The sequence below is a fragment of the Leptinotarsa decemlineata genome, unplaced genomic scaffold (assembly GCF_025532065.1).
Source record: "Leptinotarsa decemlineata unplaced genomic scaffold, Ldec_3_MD MMD2_tig00004204_RagTag_RagTag, whole genome shotgun sequence".
NCBI classification, from domain to species: domain Eukaryota; kingdom Metazoa; phylum Arthropoda; class Insecta; order Coleoptera; family Chrysomelidae; genus Leptinotarsa; species Leptinotarsa decemlineata.
The window spans coordinates 1,111,403-1,135,765 of record NW_027412603.1 but is presented as its reverse complement, the minus strand read 5'-3'; the positions used below and the strand labels follow the sequence as shown (position 1 = coordinate 1,135,765).

The following is a 24,363-nucleotide window of genomic DNA, read 5'->3' as shown; positions in this document are numbered from 1 at the left end:
ATTCTGTAAATTTTATGAAAAGAGGAGAATCAAATCACAACACAACAAAGTTTTTGTTTCGGGGTTGAAATTAGATGATTTTAATGTATTTCCACGTGTTAAAACCGAAAGTGATCATAAAAATTATATATTAGCTCTTGTTTTCAAGATATAGTATCATTATATTATATATATGTATATTGAGTTTTCAACAAATGAAATATTTCATCACCAACAGTTGGTACACATGTTTGTTTACATAACACCCCTCTCATCAGATGTTCTTAAGTAGTAAACATAACCTATGTGAGTTTGCCAATTGTACGCACGTGGTTGCTATTGAAATTATCGTGTGAAGTTGATTTTTAAATTAATTTAAGTGCTGATCTGAAATGCTTCGAAAGTGTGTGAATTCTGTCGATAGCTTTTGCTATATATGTGGTGAAATAACATTTAAGGCTCACCTATCGTTAAGACAGCCTATGAACATTATTTTGGTGTGAAAGTTGGGGACCAAGATAAATCATGGGCTCCTCATATATGTTGTAATTCTTGTTCCGTCATATTGCGAGAGTGGCTGAAAAATAAAAACCGGGTAATGGCTTTTGCAGTACCTATGGTTTGGCGTGAGCCTACCAATCATACAGACGACTGTTATTTCTGCTTAACTCCTCCCATTAAGCAAGGTTTATCTATGAAGAAAAGAGGAACGGTTAAATACCCTAATCTCCCATCTGCTCTTCGGCCTGTACCACACTCAGACAATTTGCCAGTCCCTTCTCCACCCCAATACTATGAAATTTCAGAGGAAGGTGATGAAGACTGTTTAGAAGGAGCAACCCATCCTTCTACATCCTATGACCCTGATTTTGAGGTAAGCGATAGGTCTAGTGATCCGCACAGAATTAGTCAAGCAGAGTTGAGTGACCTTATAAGAGATCTTCGCATGTCTAAGGAAAAGGCTGAGCTGTTAGGGTCAAGACTACAACAGTGGAATCTTCTAAAACATGATGTGAAAATATCTCAGTACAGACAGCGTCAAAAAGATTTGCTTCCTTTTTTTGAGAAAAAAGAAAACCTCGTAGTTTGTTCTGATGTTAATGGTTTGATGGACTGCTTGAATTTGGATCACACTCCATCTGAATGGAGACTGTTTATAGACTCTTCAAAACTAAGCTTAAAAGCTGTACTTCAGCTACCCTCTATTCCTATAGGTCATGCAGTTCACATGAAGGAAACGTATATAAATATGAAAACACTTCTCCAATCAATCAAATATGAACAACACAAGTGGCACATCTGTGGTGATCTGAAAGTCATTGCTATACTCCTAGGAATGCAATTAGGGTTCACCAAGTACTGTTGTTTTTTGTGTCTGTGGGACAGTCGGGATAGAAAATCTCACTATAAAAAAATGAACTGGCCTACACGAGACCTAAACCCTAATGAGAAAAATGTAGTTTACGAGCCTCTTGTAGATCCTAAGGATGTTTTCCTTCCCCCATTACATATTAAGTTGGGACTAATGAAAAACTTTGTGAAGGCCATGGACCAGGAAGGACAAGCTTTTAAGTACTTGAGAGCAAAGTTTCCCAGGTTGAGTGATGCTGAAGTCAAGGAAGGCATCTTTATTGGGCCTCAAATCCGTGAAATCGTAAATGATCCTGCTTTTGACATGATTTTAACAGGAAATGAAAAAAGAGCCTGGTAAGCCTTTAAGGGGGTTGTACATGGGTTTTTAGGTAACAAAAGAGATGATAACTTCACAGCATTGGTTAAAGAGCTTCTTCAAGCTTACCACCAACTTGGATGCAACATGTCCTTGAAAATTCATTTTCTTCACTCTCATCTTAATTTCTTTCCACAAAACTGTGGAGCTGTGAGTGACGAACATGGAGAAAGATTCCATCAAGACATTGCCTTAATGGAACAGAGATATCAGGGGCGTTGGAATGAATCAATGCTTGCAGACTACTGCTGGTATGTGTGTAGGGATGCTCCAGAAGTGTTTTATAAAAGACAAGCTAAACGACAGCGATCTTACAATGAATCGGATGGACTTAATTGAAATTTGGTGGTACAAACTTCTTTTATTTGTGAAAACACTAAGAATAATGTTTTTTTTTATTAATTTTGTACTTGAAATATTCTAAAAGAAACATAACAATATTGTTTTATGTACTTTCACTTTTCACGTATAGTATAACTACTCTTTAAGATTAAGTACTGTGTATCTCAAAAACCAGAGCTAATAAAAATTTTTCATTGTTATTTTCGTTTTTATCACCCCAAAATTAGTAGAAATTGACTAATTTAGTGTAGGAAACATTCAAAAAATATTTTTTTGTTGTGTTGTGATATGGACCAAACAGCAAAAAAAATTTTATTCAATCATTCGAAGACCCAATTTGAGTTTGATAGATAATATTTGTTGTGTGCTTCTCGTCCTTTTTCCATGGATGATGAGGATATGTTTTTCAACAATAAATCAATACAGAAGGTTCTTCTGCATAAAAACATCGAATAGATATTTTCTAACCATCGTTTGGTAAATGTGAATGCATTCACTCATGACTATGATCGACTAGGTGCAATACTGGTCATGTTTGAGAAAAGTCACAAAGGAGTCGTTTCAATACAATATTCCAATTCAATAAGGAATATTAATAACTGAACTCAGACAAAACAAGCACTTTTCTTGAAAAGAAGATGAAGTTCTCTCCATCTCCTAGAGACGCCAACTGGTTTGGCTTGTTTGGGAACTATTATACACCAGATGTTCCAGTTTCAACTTTCATCAACTAAATTCAGATGAATGACTGATATGTTCCTTTCTTATCGGCATTTGTCTTTCATTTTACACCATCGAAAAAGTGATTGATATGAGATTAATTCACAAGTATCTTTGTATTTTCCAGATTGGTATCGTAGGTCGAACCGGAGCTGGAAAATCTTCACTTATCACTGCTCTATTTCGACTTGCTCCTATTGAAGGATCGATTTTCATTGATGGCGTCGATACTAAAACTATTGGGCTCAGTGAACTCAGAAAAAATATTTCCATAATACCTCAAGAACCAGTACTGTTTTCTGAATCTCTGAGATATAACTTGGATCCATTTGGAGAATTTGAAGACGATGAACTGTGGAAAGCCTTAGACGAAGTAAGAATGCATCATAAAAAACTATACTTTCAACAGTGTTTCTAACCACTAATCAGAAATGTATTTCTGAATCTGGTATGAAGCATATTTTTGTTCCAGATATATTATTCTTTTGAAGTCCATTCAACATTCAATATCCGAGGGAATCGGAACCATAATAATGTTAAACATTCGATGAGATCATTTTCTGACGTTACCATTATCATTTCTAATGCAATAATGATTTTCAGTTCTATGCATCGGCAGGAATTGAATGGTTGTTATAGTGTTGTTTTAGTTGTAATATTTCGCTCTTTGATTCCTTTCTTTCTCCTTCCACTCATGCTGTTAGTTTCATTTAGGTGGAGCTCAGAGAGGCAGTATCATCTCTGGATTTCATGTTTGGTGAAGGAGGAAACAATTTCAGTCTGGGGCAGAAACAGCTCATTTGCCTAGCTCGAGCCATCTTAAGGAATAACAAGATTCTTGTGTTGGATGAAGCCACTGCTAATGTAGATGAAAGGTATGAATATTTCAGAAGTTACTTTGAACGATTCACTGTTTTTTCCTGTGACGGAGGCTTCAAACTTGAAGTCAACTATGGAAGCTATAGCTTGTGATTCAATATTCTGAAAAATTCAGAAATGGAAGTTGGTATCTGAATTATTCTCAATAAAATATTTCATGTCCTTTGGCATTTTTTTCGGTATAATTGTCAAGTCTATTCTTTATGTACTCCTCTATGTGAAACTCATTCGTGGTGTCGTATACATTCCGAAAGAAAAGTAGGTAGGAAATACAGGAAAACAAAAAATACAGTGACCCCTTATTTGATGAAACTTAATAACTCTTCTACTTCACTCACGACGAGTCTCAGTAGCTTCTTCAGTTGACATAGTTCATTAAACTATTCTACAATGCATATTATACAAACGTATCTTAGTTGATTATGTTCAGTTCTATGTGAATAGATAAATTTTGAGAAAAAGCAATCACAATAAATTATAGATAAACAAGTGACAAATGATCAACATTCCTAGTAAAGGACCAATAAGTGGTTAATCACTATTCAATGATCTGGTTTCATAAAATTTCCAGAATTGTCCATTATTAACCACTCATTGTTAAAAATCCACCTACTCATCTAGAACTATCATTGTATTTCAATATTTTTTTTATTCACCTGTTTTCCTAGAGATGATCATCATCATCTAATTAAGTTCTGTAACTGTTGTATGATATGTTTTATACAATAGTTTAAATTACCACTTCAACTGAGAAGTTACTGCATAATGTTTTACTCTATATTATTATGCTTCGTAACACATAAAAACAGAGTGCGAGAATGCGTCTTGAAGTACATCTTTTAAAAATATATGTTTTTTCGTTAAACAGCTGCCACCCTTTCACGATGGATTAACGAAGTATCATCTTTCAACATAAGATTCCCAACTATTTGGGATATCTATAATTTCAACAAGGAATTCGAAAACTGTTTGTCCTGTATTTCCACTGAGCAGGAGTAAATGAAATCTTCATTCATTTATTCCACTCTGAGAAAGAGCAGAATGAAAATGAAAATATCTTCAATCACCCGATATTTTCTGGACCTATAGATTTTAATATTTCTATTTTTCATTTATTTTTTTTTGGTTGTTGCTTGCATGTTATTTCTTTGTAATTTCAGTTTTTTGTTTAATGAAAATTGTTATTTTTCGATTAATCTTTTTGAGTTTCTACACATTATTTCAGGGATTTCAAATCAATTTATATTATATAAGACAATGGAAGTCCGAACCACCACGAAACATTGTCAACCACCTTCAAACAATAGATTTTTATAATTGTATTCCAAATATTTTGTTTGCATTTCATCAGTTTGGACCTCCATTGTCTGATATGATATAAATTGATTTGACATCCCTGAAAGAATCTGTGAAAAATTAAAAAGATTAGCCGAAAAATAACAATTATATCCAGCAAAAAACTGAAATTTCAATGAAATAACATACAAGCAACAACCAGAATACCAAAAAAATGTAACTATTAACACGAGATAAAAATTAAAAAATTATTAACAAGAAATTAAAATTTAAAATTGAAAGATTCCAAAACAAGTTACTACACGACATTTCGATTGTTATTATTCACAATCGTCTTCGGGTGATAACAGTTATCATCCCGAAGACTCTATTCCCTCTATTACTTTTTGAAATTGGTTTATTCGTTATTGAGAAATTAAATGTTTGACGTTTCATTAAAAAAAAACATAAAATTCGCTGTCACTCATTTTATTGAGGAAATCAACAAAAATATTATCAATGGTAACACAATCAATGCAGTGTTCGAAATGACATCCATCTAGTTTCATAGAATGATACAGTATACTTTTGAATGCGTTCCTTACATTATTGAAAATGTTCGGAGTCAGAAATTGGCATTCCCGAACAATTCTCTATCGCAGGTGTTCTAGATTTGTAGAATTCATTTAATTAGTAGTAAACGTTCTGAAATAGTTGGTTTTTTCAGCACCGACTGATAGTTTTTGTTGAATCTAGGTTTCGCAAAAAAAAAAATAGATAATTGGCCACTGTTACTTCTTCAAGAATTATTATTCAGTCATCCCTGTTCACTGTGTTCCAACATGGTTTATTCTACCGAAGGAAGAATAGAAATTGTTGCAACCTATTATCGAAATAATGAATGTGTTGAATCTGCTGCAAGAATTTATAATAAAAATCATCCAGACCACAACATCAGCCATCAATACGTTAAACAGAAGACCTGCAACATTAATTGTTCGGGAATACCGATTTCAGACTACGGACATCTTCAATAATGTAAGGAACGCTTTCAAAAGTAGACTGTATTATTGTATGAAACTAGTTGGAGGTTATTTTAAACACTTTATCCGTTGATTGTGTCGCCATTGATATTACTTCTGTTGATTTTCTTTTTTTTTTTCTCAAATAAAACGTTGGACATTTAATTTCCCAATAACGAATGAACCAATTTCGAAAAAAATTACCAAAGTAATAGAGGAATAAAAGACCTTTCAAATGATGTATCACTCGACTCCTCATGCCATTGAAAAAAATAGACAGGGTAGTTGCTGACCGCAGGAAAGGTGAAGTTTCGGGTATAATTTCCATATCAGAATGAATCCCCCTAAAAATAAAAATTGATGTTCTCTTTGAGATTTTCGATTACACGTCCATTTATGACTTACTGGGGGGGGTCAAGTTTTTGTTGGAACGCCCTGTATATGTGCTGTATTCATTTTAAAATTATTTATTCAATAACTATCTCAAATTTTATTTCTATTATAAACATTCTTGTTCCTTGGGATACATATATAAACACTTGAATTAATTTTACTTTCTTATTTTTGCAGAACTGATTCTTTCATACAAGCAACAATTAGAAAAAAGTTCAAGGATTGTACCGTTCTTACCATCGCTCACAGATTGAATACCATAATGGATTCTGATAAAGTAATTGTCATGAGCTTCGGTCATGTACTGGAATTCGATCATCCCCATAATCTTCTTCAAATACCACATGGGCACTTCCATAAAATGTTACTCGAAACGGGTCCTTCGGTTACATCGAGACTGAAACAAATAGCGGAAGAAGCATATGCCAATAAACAAGTTGATTCCTAAGTGAAATATACTTTTTAATATTTGTATGTGATGACTTGTATATATATTAGGTTTTTCTTAATTATACAACACAACAAAAAAATATTTTTTGAATGTTTCCTACACTAAATTAGTCGATTTCTACTAATTTTGGGATGATAAGAACGACAATAACAATGAAAAATTTTTATTAGCTCTGGTTTTTGAGATACACAGTACTTAATCTTAAATAGTAGTTATACTATACGTGAAAAGTGAAAGTACATAAAACAATATTGTTATGTTTCTTTTAAAATATTTTAAGTACAAAATTAATAAAAAAAAAACTTTATTCTTAGTTTTTGGGAAAGAAAGTTTTTGGCTTTCTACTACTCCATCTGATACAAAAAAAATGGATGAGAGAATCTTCCAAAGAAAGGAAGGAAGTAATCAATTTGAAAATAAGTAACTCTATACATGGATGTGCAGATCATGCAAAGAAGTAACTTTCAGACACAAACTGAAAGAAAGTCCTCCTGAAACAGCTTCTTTCATATAAACATTGAATTACACGAAAGAAAAAAATTCTTTCGAAACAAATACTTCTATATGATCTACACATCCATGTATAGAGTTACTTATTTTCAAATTGATTACTTCCTTCCTTTCTTTGGAAGATTCTCTCATCCATTTTTTTTGTATCAGATGGAGTAGTAGAAAGCCAAAAACTTTCTTTCCCAAAAATTAATCACTCCTAAAAATATATCCCTTTCAAATCATTATTCTTAGTGTTTTGACAAATAAAAGAAGTTTGTACCACCAAATTTCAATTGAGTCCATCCGATTAATTGTAAGATCGCTGTCGTTTAGCTTGTCTTTTATAAAACACTTCTGGAGCATCCCTACACACAGACCAGCAGTAGTCTGCAAGCATTGCTTCATTCCAACGGCCCTGATATCTCTGTTCCATTAAGGCAATGTCTTGATGGAATCTTTCTCCATGTTCGTCACTCACAGCTCCACAGTTTTGTGGGAAGAAATTAAGATGAGAGTGAAGAAAATGAATTTTTAAGGACATGTTGCATCCAAGTTGGTGGTAAGCTTGAAGAAGCTCTTTAACCAATGCTGTGAAGTTATCATCTCTTTTGTTACCTAAAAACCCATGTACAACTCCCTTAAAGGCTTCCCAGGCTCTTTTTTCATTTCCTGTTAAAATCATGTCAAAAGCAGGATCATTTACGATTTCACGGATTTGAGGCCCAATAAAGATGCCTTCCTTGACTTAAGCATCACTCAACCTGGGAAACTTTGCTCTCAAGTACTTAAAAGCTTGTCCTTCCTGGTCCATGGCCTTCGCAAAGTTTTTCATTAGTCTCAACTTAATATGTAATGGGGGAAGGAGAACATCCTTAGGATCTACAAGAGGCTCGTAAACTACATTTTTCTCATTAGGGTTTAGGTCTCGTGTAGGCCAGTTGAGATTTTCTATTCCGACTGTCCCACAGACACAAAAAACAACAGTACTTGATGAACCCTAATTGCATTCCTAGGAGTATAGCAATGACTTTCAGATCACCACAGATGTGCCACTTGTGTTGTTCATATTTGATTGATAGGAGAAGTGTTTTCATATTTATATATGTTTCCTTCATGTGAACTGCATGACCTATAGGAATAGAGGGTAGCTGATTTCCATTATGCAGAAGTACAGCTTTTAAGCTTAGTTTTGAAGAGTCTATAAACAGTCTCCATTCAGATGGAGTGTGATCCAAATTCAAGCATTCCATCAAACCATTAACATCAGAACAAACTACGAGGTTTTCTTTTTTCTCAAAAAAAGGAAGCGAATTTTTTTGACGCTGTCTGTACTGAGATATTTTCACATCATGTTTTAGAAGATTCCACTGTTGTAGTCTTGACCCTAACAGCTCAGCCTTTTCCTTAGACAAGCGAAGATCTCTTATAAGGTCACTCAACTCTGCTTGACTAATTCTGTGCGGATCACTAGACCTATCGCTTACCTCAAAATCAGGGTCATAGGATGTAGAAGGATGGGTTGCTCCTTCTAAACAGTCTCCATCACCTTCCTCTAAAATTTCATAGTTTTGGGGTGGAGAAGGGACTGGCAAATTGTCTGAGTGTGGTACAGGCCGAAAAGCAGATGGGAGATTAGGGTATTTAACCGTTCCTCTTTTCTTCATAGATAAACCTTGCTTATTGGGAGGAGTTAAGCAGAAATAACAGTCGTCTGTATGATTGGTAGGCTCACGCCAAACCATAGGTACTGCAAAAGTCATTGCCCGGTTTTTATTTTTCAGCCACTCTCGCAATATAACGGAACAAGAATTATAACATATATGAGGAGCCCATGATTTATCTTGGTCCCCATCTTTTACACCAAAATAATGTTCATAGGCTGTCTTAACGATAGGTGTCATTTTACGTTTTTGAGCCTTAAATGTTATTTCACCACATATATAGCAAAAGCTTTCGACAGAATTCACACACTTTCGAGGCATTTCTTATCAGCACTTAAATTAATTTAAAAATCAACTTCACACGATAATTTCAATAGCAACCACGTGCGTACAATTGACAAACTCACATAGGTTATGTTTACTACTTAAGAACAGCTGATGAGAGGGGTGTTATGTAAACAAACATGTGTACCAACTGTTGGTGATGAAATATTTCATTTGTTGAAAACTCAATATACATATATATAATATAATGATACTATATCTTGAAAACAAGAGCTAATATATAATTTTCATGGTCACTTTCGGTTTTAACACGTGGAAATACTTTAAAATCATCTAATTTCAACCCCGAAACAAAAACTTTGTTGTATTGTGATTGTTGTTTTTTTATCAGCCAGATTTTGGTAGGTCAAAATCATGTTACCTTCTTCATGAAAAATGATATTGACGTCTCAACATACTGAAAATACCGAATAGTAATATATAATGAATAATTTCTTGAGAAATTAGAGTGAAACTCGAATCAACATATTGTTTACACCCTTATAATTCATTCAACACAACAACTGTTGAAATAAAAAAAATCACAGACGGTTTGGTCATTCATTTCAAGTTTTCTTCTGAATTTTCACAGTACGTATTCACACATACAAAATGGATGAGCCTGGGCTCATCCGTCAAACATCTCCTCCTACGAAGATGCTTTCTGTGGGATTGGCACTAGACGCATTCATGTTTCCCAATGTGGTCTCCTGCAAACTGAAGCTTCATCTGTTGAAATAATGAGTTTCACAGATGTTCTAGACAATTATCCTCCTTCAATTTCAAAATGAATACCTACTATGGTAAATATAATTTGGTGCTCGTTAAAATAACACGATTTGTATGTGGAACCAAAGCCCCATGCGAAAAGTTTGTATTCCAACAAATAGACAGCACTTTCTCGACCCACCATAGGTGTCACCTGTGGTGCTAGGCTGAACCACAACTGTAATTTTCCAGGCAAGATAAACGACACCTCGTTTTTTTTTACTCACTTGACTCAAACATTACATGCGTAGTTTAGTCTAGCACGACTGATAAGACCTATGGTGGATCGAAACAGCGCTGTCTGTTATTAGATTACGAATACTTCAGTATCTTGAGAAATGAGAATTGAAACCTCCTATGTTTTATACCACTTATATTTGTAACTAGCTGCAATTTCGTCCTGAAGACGGAAACTAGTGTGGTTCACCTACAATCTAGAATGTTTCCATCACAAAACGGTCTAGCCTTGATGAGAAAAACTTCCCAGTGAAAGAAGTTATAAAAAACAAAAAGAAAATTTTTTTAGGTGAAAAAAGACCAGTTATAAAAAACAAAAAGAAAATTTTTTTAGGTGAAAAAAGACCAGTTGTATCCCACTCAAACAGATTCAACTACTTGAAAATAAACTGAGCAATTTATACGTGCCAAAAATGGAAAGCGATGGAAGTTATCAAGAACAACATCAAGATAATTAAATTGATGGATGTAGCTGTTACTACGTGGTAGTGAGATCATATTGAAGAAAAGAGAATTGAAACTTTCTATGTTTTTTACCATTTTTATTTGTAACCAACGTTACTGCAGTTTCATCCTATAGGGGCATTTTCAAACTTATACATTAGACTCAGAGTGAAGAAAAAATTATTTCATTGCCGAATCAAGAGTTCCAGAGAAATATGCGACCATCATATTCTAATGTAGTTTCTAATAACATTCCAACTATTTATCATACCCTATAAATTCAATCAGTCCATCCAATCTGTAACAGAAATCAGAATGAATAGATTTACAGAGAAATATAGCGCACATGAATGAAAATGAATATAAACCTATGAAAATGGTGGACTAATATAACGTGTAGAAGCGAAGAACAATGTTTGAAATTAAAAAATGCAGCTGATGTTCAATTAAATAATGATTATAATGCAGATTTTAAGAAACTTACGAACCCAAAAAACATATACCGTTTTTGCCGAGGTGATTGAAAACCTATTTAAAAAAATTATTCAAAAAAATGAAATGGTAAATTATTCGTGGCATGGCAAAACTGATTGGTGTTCTTCGAAAACAACAATGTTACAGTGTTTTTATTGCTCTCGATTCAATCACTAAAAGAAAAAATGTTGAAAAAATGTCTTATTTTCTCGATGTGGTAAAAGTCATTTGGAAAAAATGATATATCTATGTATAACGCAAGATGTATGAATAACGAGTATTTAACTCACATCATAATACACAATATGACTCGAATCATAATGCAACAGACAAAAAATGTCCGGTATCTATACATCACAGAAAAAATTACATTCCCAAATAGATTTCTTCAATTGAGAGTGAAGTAAACATTCAAGAATTACATTCAATTTCAGATTTCCATTTCACTGAACAACATTTGAGGTCAATAAAAAACAAAATGGATACAATTCCATTATAGAAGACACTAAATTCTTGGAAATATTATTGCATTGAAACGAAAACATTGTTGTCAAAGTTGTAATTCTATATATTTCATCATCATTTTATCTCATCTGTTTAGTGTAATTTCCATACGCCACAACAAGAGACAAATTGAGGCAGAAACGTCAGTTATTTAATTAGTTCGGACTTCCACTGTCTGTCCATATAAATTGATTTGAAATTCCTGAGAGAATCTGTAGAAAAAATTGAAAAGTTAGCTGAAAATAACAATTATATTAAGCAAAAAAAAACTGAAACTACAATGAAATAAAATACAAACAACAACCAAAAAACTAAAAAATTGAACTATCAACACGGGAAGAAAATCATAAAATAAATAAGAAGAAATGAAAATTAAAAAATTCCAAACCAAGTTACTTCACGACGTTTCGATTGTTAGTATCCACAATCATCTTCGGGTGTTAACTGGACTTATTCCTAAGAGATCTGACTATTTATAGGTCATTCGAATGCTTTCACCTATTCCGTCTTCCCTCTCTCCACTTCATCGCTTTGAACGGAAACTGACCATTTGGCGGGAGTTGGTCGTGTTCCGCTTGATAGGAGGTTTCCATATGTTGCGTATATCCACGCTAGGTTGGCTAAATGCGTTGTTGGACAACATATATGTGGCTTCTTTGAATTTTCTCCTGAACCAGTGTTCCTCTTTGTGGATGATTTCAGCTTGAGTCCACTTGATGTTATGTTGATGAGTCCAAACATGCTCTGCTATTCCGGATTTGCTGGTTTTTTATCGCCGTGTGTGCGTTTCTTGTGTTTCTTGTGCGTTTCTTCTTGGAATTGCAGTCCGCGTTCACGTAATCTCAACCAGACTCGGGACATCTTGTCGGCTTCTTCAATGGCCAGAGTTTCAAACCACTCCATATAGGGTGTAACATAAGTACGTTAAGATATTCAAGTGACGTATTCCTGAGATAATTTTAAGAAAAAACGTCTACATGAACTTGTGTCCAAAAATGCTTCGTTTCAGAGTGTTGAAATTGGATTTTTTGTTCGCTTTTTGAAAATAACTCTTGCAAAAAATGAGTTATTTACACGAAATTTGGTACCCAGGGTTTTATTGACGTGGGAAATCATAATTTCTTATTAATTTTCATGTAACCTCTAGGGCGCTGCGTACGCTGTCATCATTTATTTCAAATTGCCCTAACTTTTCTGACAGTGAACTTTTGGTACTTTTCATGAAAAAAACCTAATTCCCACACCTTTTCCAATTATAAAAGGTACACTTTCTCAACAACGCTGGAGGTGATCGTTTTCGAGATATTTACTATTTTCTATATCTACAGGCTGATTCACGGTGGATGGCACATTAGACGTTTCTGGTGAACCAGACAACGGATCACGTTGAAAATTTAATGGAGGGCATATTCGAACATTCTCTAGCCAACTAAAATATTTCCGACAATGCGGTGTTGCCGCTTCTATTAGAAAGCAGTAGAAACTTTGATTTTTCAAATGGAACACTGTGTATAATATTATTTTTGGAATCTCCAACAATTGCCCGATAACTTTTCTTGATATTTCCCTATACCTATCTGTTACCGTTTTCGAAATAAAAATTAATTTCAATTTTTTTCTTCGAAAATCATGACTTCTAAAAATGCCGATATCTTTTAGTTAAGAAGTACTATGATATCGAAATTTGGTTTGGAGTTAGCTGATACTTGGACACTTCCCACACGTCAGCCTAATCTCCGTTACTTCTATACAGGGTGGTAAAAAAATACAGTTTTTTCGTTTGCTTGAAAAAGTTGCTGAAATTTGATTATTTTAAATGTATATTATTGAAAATTCGGAAAGCTGCTGAAATTTGCTTTCTTTCTATGTATATCATACCTATACCTAACTAGTCAAGTTTCGGACTTATGAACATTTATTTGTGAAAATGTCCCTTCAGAATGGTATTTCCATTCGGTATTTGGTGAGCAGGCCATGATTACTATTTGACAGTAGCGTTGTGACATTCTCCTAATAATATCGACATTTTCGTCACTTCAGAAGTTGCAAATACCTTCAAAACGATGGAACAAAACTATTCAAACGAAGTTCTTATGAATTTGTTTATTATTTTTGAACAGTGTGACAAAATTATCAGCAGAACATGTAGAAAGTTCAATGAAATGTAACTTTCGAAGACAACCAGATTAATGTCTTAGCATATTTTCACGCATTTCCCGAGTCATCGATAAGAAGTGCTGAAGAAGATTTGGGTATAAAATATTCATCGGTTCAAAGAATCTTGCGAAGACATAAAATGCATGATTATAAATTCACCAAAATTCAAGCAATGAAGCCTCAAGATCCTCAACAGAGAGTAGAATTTTGTGAAATGTTGTTGACACGCATTCAAAAAGATCCACTTTTTTTAAATAAAATTATTTGGACTGATGAATCGAAATTTTCGAGAGAAGGGATTTTCAATAGAAAAAATCGTCATTATTGGTCCAGTGAAAATCCTCACGTCACAAAAGAAGCCGGATTTCAAGAAAAATTTAGTTTTAATGTCTTCTGCATGTTGATGGACAACAAATTGAGGTACGTGATATACGAGGAGTCATTAAGATCCAGAAGCTACCTGAATATTATGGAGAATACTGTAGACAGTTTCGTGGATAATCTGCCACTCGAAGATTATCGAAACTGTTGGTACCAACTAGACGGAGCTCCTGCACATTGCACAAGAGAAGTGAGCGCAGAACTGGATAGACTATTTGACGATCGGTGGATGAGGCGCTTGGGACCATGGAATTGGCCAGCGAGATCACCCGATCTCAATCCATTAGATTTTTATTTGTGGGGAATGTTTAAAGAAAAAGTTTACAAAATACCCGTGCGTTCGAGAGATGAATTGTTAGAAAAGATTGCCCAAACATTTGAAGATTTGGATCCCAATGAAATCAGATCTGCCACCACGAAAGCAGTCATCACCCGCATTTTAAAGTGCTTGGAAGTGAACGGCCAGCGATTCGAACATATTTTGAAATATTCCACATGATTGTTTTACTTTTTTATAATTATTCATATCAATATTTCCAATTTCAAGTTTCTTGGTGCTTTTTTAAAGTTTATCCAAACATATTGAAATTGTTCTGAATTCGTATAAATTTCTTGAGGTTCATTGGCGGTAGATTCGGATACATTTCATTGAACTTTCTACATGTTCTGCTGATAATTTTGTCACACTCTCCAAAAATAATAAACAAATTCATAAGAACTTCGTTTGAATAGTTTTGTTCCATCGTTTTGAAGGTATTTGGAACTTCTGAGGTGACGAAAATGTCGATATTATTAGGAGAATGTCACAACGCTACTGTCAAATAGTAATCATGGCCTGCTTACCAAATACCGAATGGAAATACCATTCTGAAGGGACATTTTCACAAATAAATGTTCATAAGTCCGAAACTTGACTAGTTAGGTATAGGTATGATATACATAGAAAGAAAGCAAATTTCAGCAGCTTTCCGAATTTTCAATAATATACAGGGTGTTCCATTTAAAATAATCAAATTTCAGCAACTTTTTCAAGTAAACGAAAAAACTGTATTTTTTTACCACCCTGTATTGAAGTAACGGAGATTAGGCTGACGTGTGGGAAGTGTCCAAGTATCATCTAACTCCAAACCAAATTTCGATATCATAGTACTTTTTAACTGAAAGATATCGGCATTTTTAGAAGTCATGATTTTCGAAGAAAAAAATTGAAATTAATTTTTATTTCGAAAACGGTAACAGATAGGTATAGGAAAATATCAAAAAAAGTTGTCGGGCAATTATTGTAGATTCCAAAAATAATATTATATGCAGAGTGTTCCATTTGAAAAATCAAAGTTGCTTCTGCTTTCTAATAGAAGCGGCAACACTGCATTGTCAAAAATATTTTAGTTGGCTAGAGAATGTCCGAATATGCCCTCCATTAAATTTTCAAAGTGATCCGTTGTCTGGTTCACCAGAAACGTCTAATGTGCCATCCACCGTGAATCAGCCTGTATAGTATGCTATTTGGTATTGGGCCGTCATCGTTATTCATTCAAAGAGAAAGATTAAGATTTAGTTTTAATCTTCCTCTTTGAAGATGATCACTTGGTGATCGAAACACGTGTCGAGGTGTTAAAAATAACGATTTGGTGTTGGGAAAAAACTCCAGAAATCTTCATTACCACACCAAAGGTTCCAAACAGTGCATCATAAGTACAATCTTAATATCCGAAATAATGTTTCCGATGTAGTTTGTGAAATGATTATGGATCTTCATCAAGTAACGACCGAGTTGGATATAATCCAACGCCCTTCATGGTATTAGCCAGGGGAGTAGTGGTTTTCTGATAGGTGTCAGTCCATTAACCTAGTCTGTAGGGAGTTGAGACTGACCTGAACGAATTGTTCTTTGATAATTTGATTTATAGCCAATCTTCAAGTATGCCCACTGACTATATGTGAAAGTTTTCTTTTCTTATACGAGGAATTGGTCGAATTTCGGATATGCAGTTGGTTACCTCGTTCAGAGGCAGATGGGGCGATGACAAACCTATTGTTTGTTGTATGCTTCAGCTTAGTTCGAGGAATGATACTCTGACGGAATTTGATTTTCAATTATCGGAAATCATCGACTTTATGTTGATGATATACACTACCTTGCACTGACGAGTGGCCAAACAGCCCGAAACCGGTTTGCAAGTGTGTTCCAATAATTGAAAATCTATTGCGGCAGTTGTATCGCCAACAGCATATGCAGGAATAACTTCTGTGAAGAATCCTGCACCGACACCTGTCGGATACAATCCAACACCCTTCATGGTATTAGCCAGGGGAGTAGTTGTTTTCTGATAGGTGTCAGTCCATTAACCTACTGTGTAGGGAGTTGAGACTGACCTGAACGAATTGTTCTTTGATAATCAGAAAGAAAATGTTGATATAACATAGACTTCGGGTTGATTGATTTCAACTTCATAGTCAGTACAAAATTCAAAGTTGTAAATTCAGCAAGACATATTTATCCATTCAAAATTATTAATATATTGATCTGAAAAAAAATTGTCAAATTTGTTTTCGAATCACAGAAAATGGCTAATTAATTTACCTGGGAAATTTGAAGGAGAACTTTGTCTGTAAAAACCACAAGTATTTATGTTGACTTGACATTACTCGAAAGAGAATCAACTAAAAAGTATTTCGACAATCGCAACAAAATAATTTTTGTTGATTTGAACATCGTCACTCGTTAACATCTAGTCGCAAACCAGTCCGTGAAAATCCGATTTTATATTGTACTTAGTAAGTTTCATTTTCATTTCATAGTATTTGATTCATTTCGAGAGGTGTATGATTGAAAAAATTATGTCCATATGAAGAATTGGGTAAAACATTTGTTGACACTTGATTCTATGAAAATACTATTCAGGTGATTTGACTCAAAGTTCGATTGACTATATTTCTTGAAATAGTAAATAGAGTTTCTCATAGATTAAATAAATATCAATATATAATATCAATAATTCAATAACCATAAATTACATTCCGAAGTACGGAATGTAAGGAGGAATGTAAGGAGGAGTAGGATACTTCAAAAAGCATTTCTCGAAATCAACCTTATTCGAATATTTCAAGTAAAATTCATTCGTATTGTATTTAAATAAAAAGGGGTATATCTGTGAATTCTTTTTTAAGAAATGTGTTTTTCTTTTCACTTCTCCATATTCAATCAAAAAAAGTGGGACACCTCCAAAGGACGAAAGAAATTGAGTTCAAAATAAAGTCGTTGCAATGATGTGTAGATCATGCAAAGAAGTTATTATCAGATAGAAACGTTACACAATATAATATGTGAAAGAGTTACGACACACGACACATCTTATCACCCCATTAGCACCGTTCTGGATAGCATTACAAAATGAAGGACTCAGTTCATTCATAATATTATGTGACGAAAGAAACAAGTCTATTCATGTCACGATTACAGTACGTTAAGACATACATACGCTCAGTTGATTCAACCCCAGTCATAAAAATCTTATTCTATTGGAAAAAGGTATATTTCAGAAGGAATTAGTTTTTGTCTAACGAAGATTTTCGGCTTTTTACTTCTCCATATTTATGGAAAAATGTGATAAACTTCTGAAGAAAGAAAGCCATTGCGTTCAAAATGAACTTGTTACGAAGATATGTACATCATACAATGAAGTCACTTCTAGATACAAACTGAAAGAAAAATCCCGAAACAATCAGTTTCACATGGACATTGGATTACGCAAATTTTCTATTCAGTTTGTTCTTCAAATAATCATTATGGAATTGAATCAGACATCATTTTTAGCAACGCTACACAATGTAATTTATGAAAGAGTTACGATATAAAATTTTATTTCCATATTTTATTTCCATATATTATATTTTGATTTCATAAACTACACCTCACGATTTGATCTTTACAAACTCCACAAAAGTTTGTGGAAATCAAATCGTGAGGTGTAGTTTATGAAATTACTATGTATCTTCATCAAGTAACGGACGAATTAATCAGAAAAAGAAATATATCATATTGTAGCATTTCTATGAGTGATATCTGATTCAAATCTATAACCAATGTTTGGGGTACAAGCTGAATAGAAAAGGAGTGATTGTTTTTATAATTCAATGTTCACGTGAAAAAAGTTGTTTCGAAAATACATTTTCTTTCGTGTAATCCAATGATCATTTTCATTTTGGTTGGGATTTTTTCTCCAATTTCTATCGGAAAGTAACTTTTATGCATGATCTACAAATGTTTGTATATAATTCATTCTAAACTCAATTGCTTTCTTCTCTCCTTCGGCAGTCTCACACATTTTTTGAATATTTTAAATAATTTCAAAATTAGTTTGAACATTTCATATCTCACAAATAGTGACCATTCTTACTAACATTCGTAAGTATTATTCTCGATTCTACTAAAATCAATCCAAAATCATTACCATAGCTCCCTGATAATGATAGTATTCAGTGTAGAAATATTGGAAATGTAATGTTATGAGGTTACACTTTCGCTCTCGTTGGTATCTATTTCATTTGGTTTAGCACTTACAGTTTCGTGGATGCGTTTGACAGATAATTGATAAAAGAAAAACAACAGACACAGCTAATAAAGCGCCGAGAATTTCAGTAAAACCATCATATATTCACGCAACATATTCCGTTTGAAAGATTCATCGCAAGTAACTTCTTACATATGAAAATCTGATTGATTTTATTTAGCGTTATGATAACCGACAGACTGATTTCGGAGAACTCACAAAACTGCATTCGTCTGTCGTAATCGTATTCATCACTGGCCACCCGCCCTGACTCCGCACGGACGCACAGTAGTCAAAGTGTAGCCTTATTATGCAGTTGTAACATGTTAGTCTAGCAAAGGTTGATAAAGATTTTGAAAATCTGGAGAAAAAATAAATTTTCTTGCATATCTTTCTAATGGTATATTCAGCATGCTTATTCAAATGTAATTGATGGTCTATAATAAATCCTAGGTACTTATTTCCATTTATAATTGTGAGTTTATTATTTAATATGCTGATTGCAACCAGGGTTGCCAATTTGCCAGTAATTCCTGGATTTGTAAGTAATTTTACCCTTCTGCAGTGTTTTGTGAGTAATAGCGAATTTCCAGCCCTTTGTAAGGAATCCGGCTCACCAATAGATGCCATGATTGTGAACAAGAAATGGTCACACCCAGATCACATTTTTATCTTTGTTGGCCATGCAATGAATGAAGAGGGAAATACGTCATTGATATTAACTCTTGAACCAATTTAGTATTCTGTGTTTTCTGTTTTATGCCATGCTGGGCAATGCTCTGTCATCTGCCACGTCTCATTGTCTCATTGAAATTTCTGTGGCAGTACTTTGATAACTGTCAAATTAAAGTCGAACCTAATTAACCTAAATCTTTGTCAAAAATTATTTCATCTAACATCAACATCGTCACATCTTCATCTTTACTTTTTGCATCCATTGTTGTGTATCTGAGATTTGAGCCTCACAAGACATTTTTTTTAATTAATAACTTAAAAAAAATTATTTTGAAGAAAAATGTGAATAAAAAAATGATAGTAAATATACGCACGATACACTCATAACGGTATGCCGACGCGCATCTCTCTGTCCGCTCTGTCCTGACTTGTGACGTCACTGCGAAGCACGGAGCCGGACAACGCACAATTCATTAGAAGGAGAATGAGATAAAGTTAACATTTGGACCTTAAGAACCACGTGGGAAACGAGGTGAATTTAAAAGTTTAAAAGTGTGAAAATTGGTGTTTTTTATCAATCACTAAGCTAATTTTGTGTGAGTGCGACCCTGCAAAACATTAGTGAGTCAAACTTTCTATATTAATTCTATTGGTGCTTTAAGTTGCAAAACTTTCACTTGCTTAGCTTTGTGTAGTCTTAACAGTCGATGGGGGATGAATCCCCCGGTCCCCCTGGGGGCCATTCCTCAGATGCAAACATGACAATAGATAATACAAACCTAATATTAAATAATCTTCTATCCCCTTCCTCTCAAACATTTATTAAATCCTTGCATCAAATGTCCCCTGCACAGTCCCAGGCAATAGAAAAATTATACTCCGAACTCAGTATTCTATCAGAACAATTTAAAAATGACCAAACTATGCTTACCCAAATTAATGAATTGTATCGAAAGCTACAAAGGAAAATTACCTACACCAACACTGATTTTGGACCTTTCTTGGTTATGGTTCAGAAAAAGCAAGGAACCTCATCACATCCCATGGATTTGGGCAAAATATTTCACCATGCGAATATTAAAAATATAATAAGCTTTACCAAAAAGGGTAATAACAGAATAGGAGTACAGTTTTCTAATCCACAAGATGCAAATGAATTGTTAACCAATTCAACGATTCTTTCGAAAGGCTATGCAGCATACATACCTCAACGCTTCATAACAATTAAGGGTATCATTCGAGACGTGGGCCTATCAATTAATGCAGAAGATGTTATTGAATTTGGTAAATCCTCCCTAAAAATCATTGAGGCTCATCGATTCAATAGGAAAATTACAATTAATGGAGAAGTATCATATGTGCCATCCACAACTATGCTAGTTACTTTTCAAGGTAACACACTGCCACATGATGTAAATATTTTTAAATATTCTACACGAGTCGAGGCATACATACCGCCTATCCGTCAATGTCAAAACTGCCTTCGTTTTGGCCACCCAGCCAAGAACTGCCGAAGTGCAGCACGATGTCCTCGTTGCGGAGAGAACCATAACAGTAATTGTTCGGCTCCTATCAAATGCATCTTTTGTGATGGACAACATTTAGCCAACGACAAGAAAAATCGTAAGGAATTTGAAAGGCAGGGTTTAATTAATGAACTAATGGCACATAAGAATATGTCTTACTATGAAGCAGCACAAGTATATCCTCCATTGAAACGAAGAGAAGGTCCACGATCCTTCCAGCGTAGCAGTCATAACTTTCCTTCTATAGCCCATAAAAACAACAGTGAAAACTCTTACGTCAGAATAACAACACAGACAAAACGCAGGTGACCGTCTCCAATAGAAAAGCCAGGATATGACGAAGTAGCTCATCGAAACCTATTACTTCCTCAATCACATCATACGCCTGTAAATTCTCCAATCTACAATAGTTCCTTTTATCACAATACCACTCCCTTGGAAACTACATCCCCACTTGGGGTTAATACCTCAGATTCCTCCAATGGAACTGCCAGTATTTCTGTGATACCAAACATCCCTTCTGAGATTAGAGACGAATCAAATCACACTTTTCAACAAAATCAAGTTATCAAAGACTTTTTTGGGAAGCTTACATACAATAACAAAACGTACAAATAGTAATTATAAACACAGTACTTATATTATGTTAATTTATTATAATTTTTATAAAAACAAATGAAATATTACAACCATAACTGCCGCTGTCAACATTGGTGATATTTCAACATTTTCAATATATATTAGGGTTAAGGAGAGGAAAACATTCTCGTCTTCTTCTTGTTTTTTTAACTCAGACTCGATGGCAACGTTAGAAAGTTATAAATGCCACGATTCGCGACACTTGAGGGATTTAATTCCCTGGCTGATAAAACCTAAAGAATGGGATTTCTACCCCTGTGTTGGACATACCCTTCAATCGACAGATATCCTACCAGGGTATTACATAATTCACAAGTTAATATTTTTAGCGATCGCTTTATATTTGATATTATGTATAAATAATCAGTTGTCGGAAGCGTCCGATTGGGGAGTGCATGGCACTCTGATCTCTAACACTCATATAACTAATATCAACGTTAGGTTTTTTCCAAACCACAAATACTTGACGCACTTATTGAGCAGCTGGATTGTGAGACCAATAAAACGCTATTTCAAAACCTACCTCAATGAACAATTGTTAATTAATGGCTTTAAAGATTCTTCATTGGAACATACGTAGTTATTACCAAAATCATGACTTATTGGTGTCATACATTCGAGATCACGCGGTGGATATCATAGCACTCAATGAAACTTTCCTACAACCACACTACTGCACCAAATTGAGGGGTTTCAATCACATAAGATGGGACAGAGAGGACGGACGAGGCGGAGTCGCAATTTTTATTAAAAACCACATCCCTTGTAACAGTATCGACTTCAGCAATATTCCGATGCATGATAATATACAAGTAGTAGGTATTGAAATGAAACATATGATGCTTATTAGCATATATGTTCCGAGAGAAACCCCATACTTTTCACATACTCTAAACAACCTTGTGAACACATATACAGGACCACTACTGATCATTGGGGATATGAATACACAACACCCAGCATGGGGCTCTGGCATCTCAAACAGACAAGGTTCCCATTTGCTGGAACTTGTTTAGGAACATGGCTTAGTCATACTAAACGATGGTACCCCTACAAGACTGACTGCTCCAGGTATTAATGCAAGTGCTCCCGAGATTGCCATGTGTTCACCACAACTATCACACAGTATAGACTGGATCGTACTCCCTGATGCTGGAATGAGTGATCATTTCCCTTTTTTATGTTGTCTGAATGATCCAAGAACCTCACAATCAAATACAACTCAACACCGGCAAACGTTCAACACTAAGAAAGCTGATTGGTTTCGATACGAGCAACAGCTACTCAAACAAATACATAGTGGAGATATACCTTACGAAGATCTGGCTGCCATGGTTTTAGACGCTGCTGATTCAGCAATACCAAAAAAATCTCCGGCTATAGGAACAAAACCTCAACATCACTGGTGGGACGCTGATTGCACAGCAGCAATTACAGCAAGGAAACTCGCATTTCGAGAATACAAAGACCATCCTCATATGCAAAATTATATCAATGTACGTAAGGTAAGAGCATCCACTAGAAAGCTGTTACGAGAGAAAAAGAAACAAAACTTTCAAATGTTTTGTACACAACTTTCACCTGATACTCCTATTTCTAGGGTATGGTCTTCAGTTCGAAAATTTGCAAATTCCAGACAGCCATCCCGACGAAATCCTCCACTAAACAACGACATTGCTGAAGTTATGCTCCAATCTTTAACCCAACCACTCCTTTACAGCATTACTCCCATGGAAAACCCTCATATCCAACCTAGTATACCATTCAACATAGATGAATTGCATGCCGCCCTTCGGTACAAACGGGACACCGCACCGGGTCTGGATCTCATAACTTACAGTATGTTGCAGCATTTACCGCAGAACGGATTTGCGAGTCTTCTGAATATTTTCAACAAACTCCTGAATGGTTCCATTACCATCCCAATGAAGTGAAAACGGCAATTACTCTGCCTTATTCCAAAACCTGGCAAGGATATATCGACAGAGTCGGGTTGGAGACCCATTACCCTCACATCTTGTCCTGGTAAACTTTTAGAACTCATGATAAAAAACAGATTGGATTGGCACGTGGAACATCTCAATTTGCTAAATCCGCTACAGTCAGGCTTTCGACGAGGTAGAGGCACTACTGAGAATCTCATTGGAATTTACTCTATCATTGCATCAAATTTAGCATCAGGTAATAACGTGGTAATGGTCTTGCTAGACATCAAGGCAGCTTACGATCACGTTCTCATACCCAAACTGTTGGAACGATTGGCTCAGTGTACAATTCCACATCATCTCGCTACATTGATCGGGCATATCTTTACTAATCGACAAATTAGCATCCAAGATCCAATCACAGGGCGCATAATAGGGCCTGAATCTGCTAACCGAGGTCTCCCACAAGGATCGCCAATCAGTCCTATCCTTTTCAATATTTATAGCGATCCCATAAAACATTTAGTAGAAGACCAGGTATCTTTGTTTGGGTATGCTGATGATCTAGCATTGATAAACGTCGGTACAGAAACTCGAAAACTTATACATGATCTCAATGTGTCTCTGGAGAGAATTCATAACTTTCTGGAAGATTATGGGCTATCTCTTTCCATCAATAAGTGCTAAGAAATTTCTTTCATCAATAAACACATGCCCGATGTCCGCTATCATATACTCATCAACAACAAACCTATTCCGTGGTCACAAGAGGTAAAATACTAGGCATAATTTTTCATCATCAGTTATCATGGC

General features: G+C 34.8%; 1 protein-coding gene across 4 annotated transcripts in view; it reads left to right on the top strand.

The window, feature by feature from the left end:
* Positions 1-6,863, top strand: part of LOC111515719 (ATP-binding cassette sub-family C member 4) — a 137,412-nt gene extending 130,549 nt beyond the window's left edge. For all 4 annotated transcript variants that reach the window (XM_074178641.1, XM_074178638.1, XM_074178639.1 and 1 more), the window contains 3 exons: positions 2,898-3,143; positions 3,485-3,645; positions 6,517-6,863. In XM_074178641.1, coding sequence (XP_074034742.1) covers positions 2,898-3,143; positions 3,485-3,645; positions 6,517-6,787 — 678 coding nt within the window. In that variant the 3' untranslated portion in view covers positions 6,788-6,863. The remainder of the gene's footprint in view (positions 1-2,897; positions 3,144-3,484; positions 3,646-6,516) is intronic.
* The last annotated feature ends 17,500 nt before the right edge of the window (positions 6,864-24,363 follow it).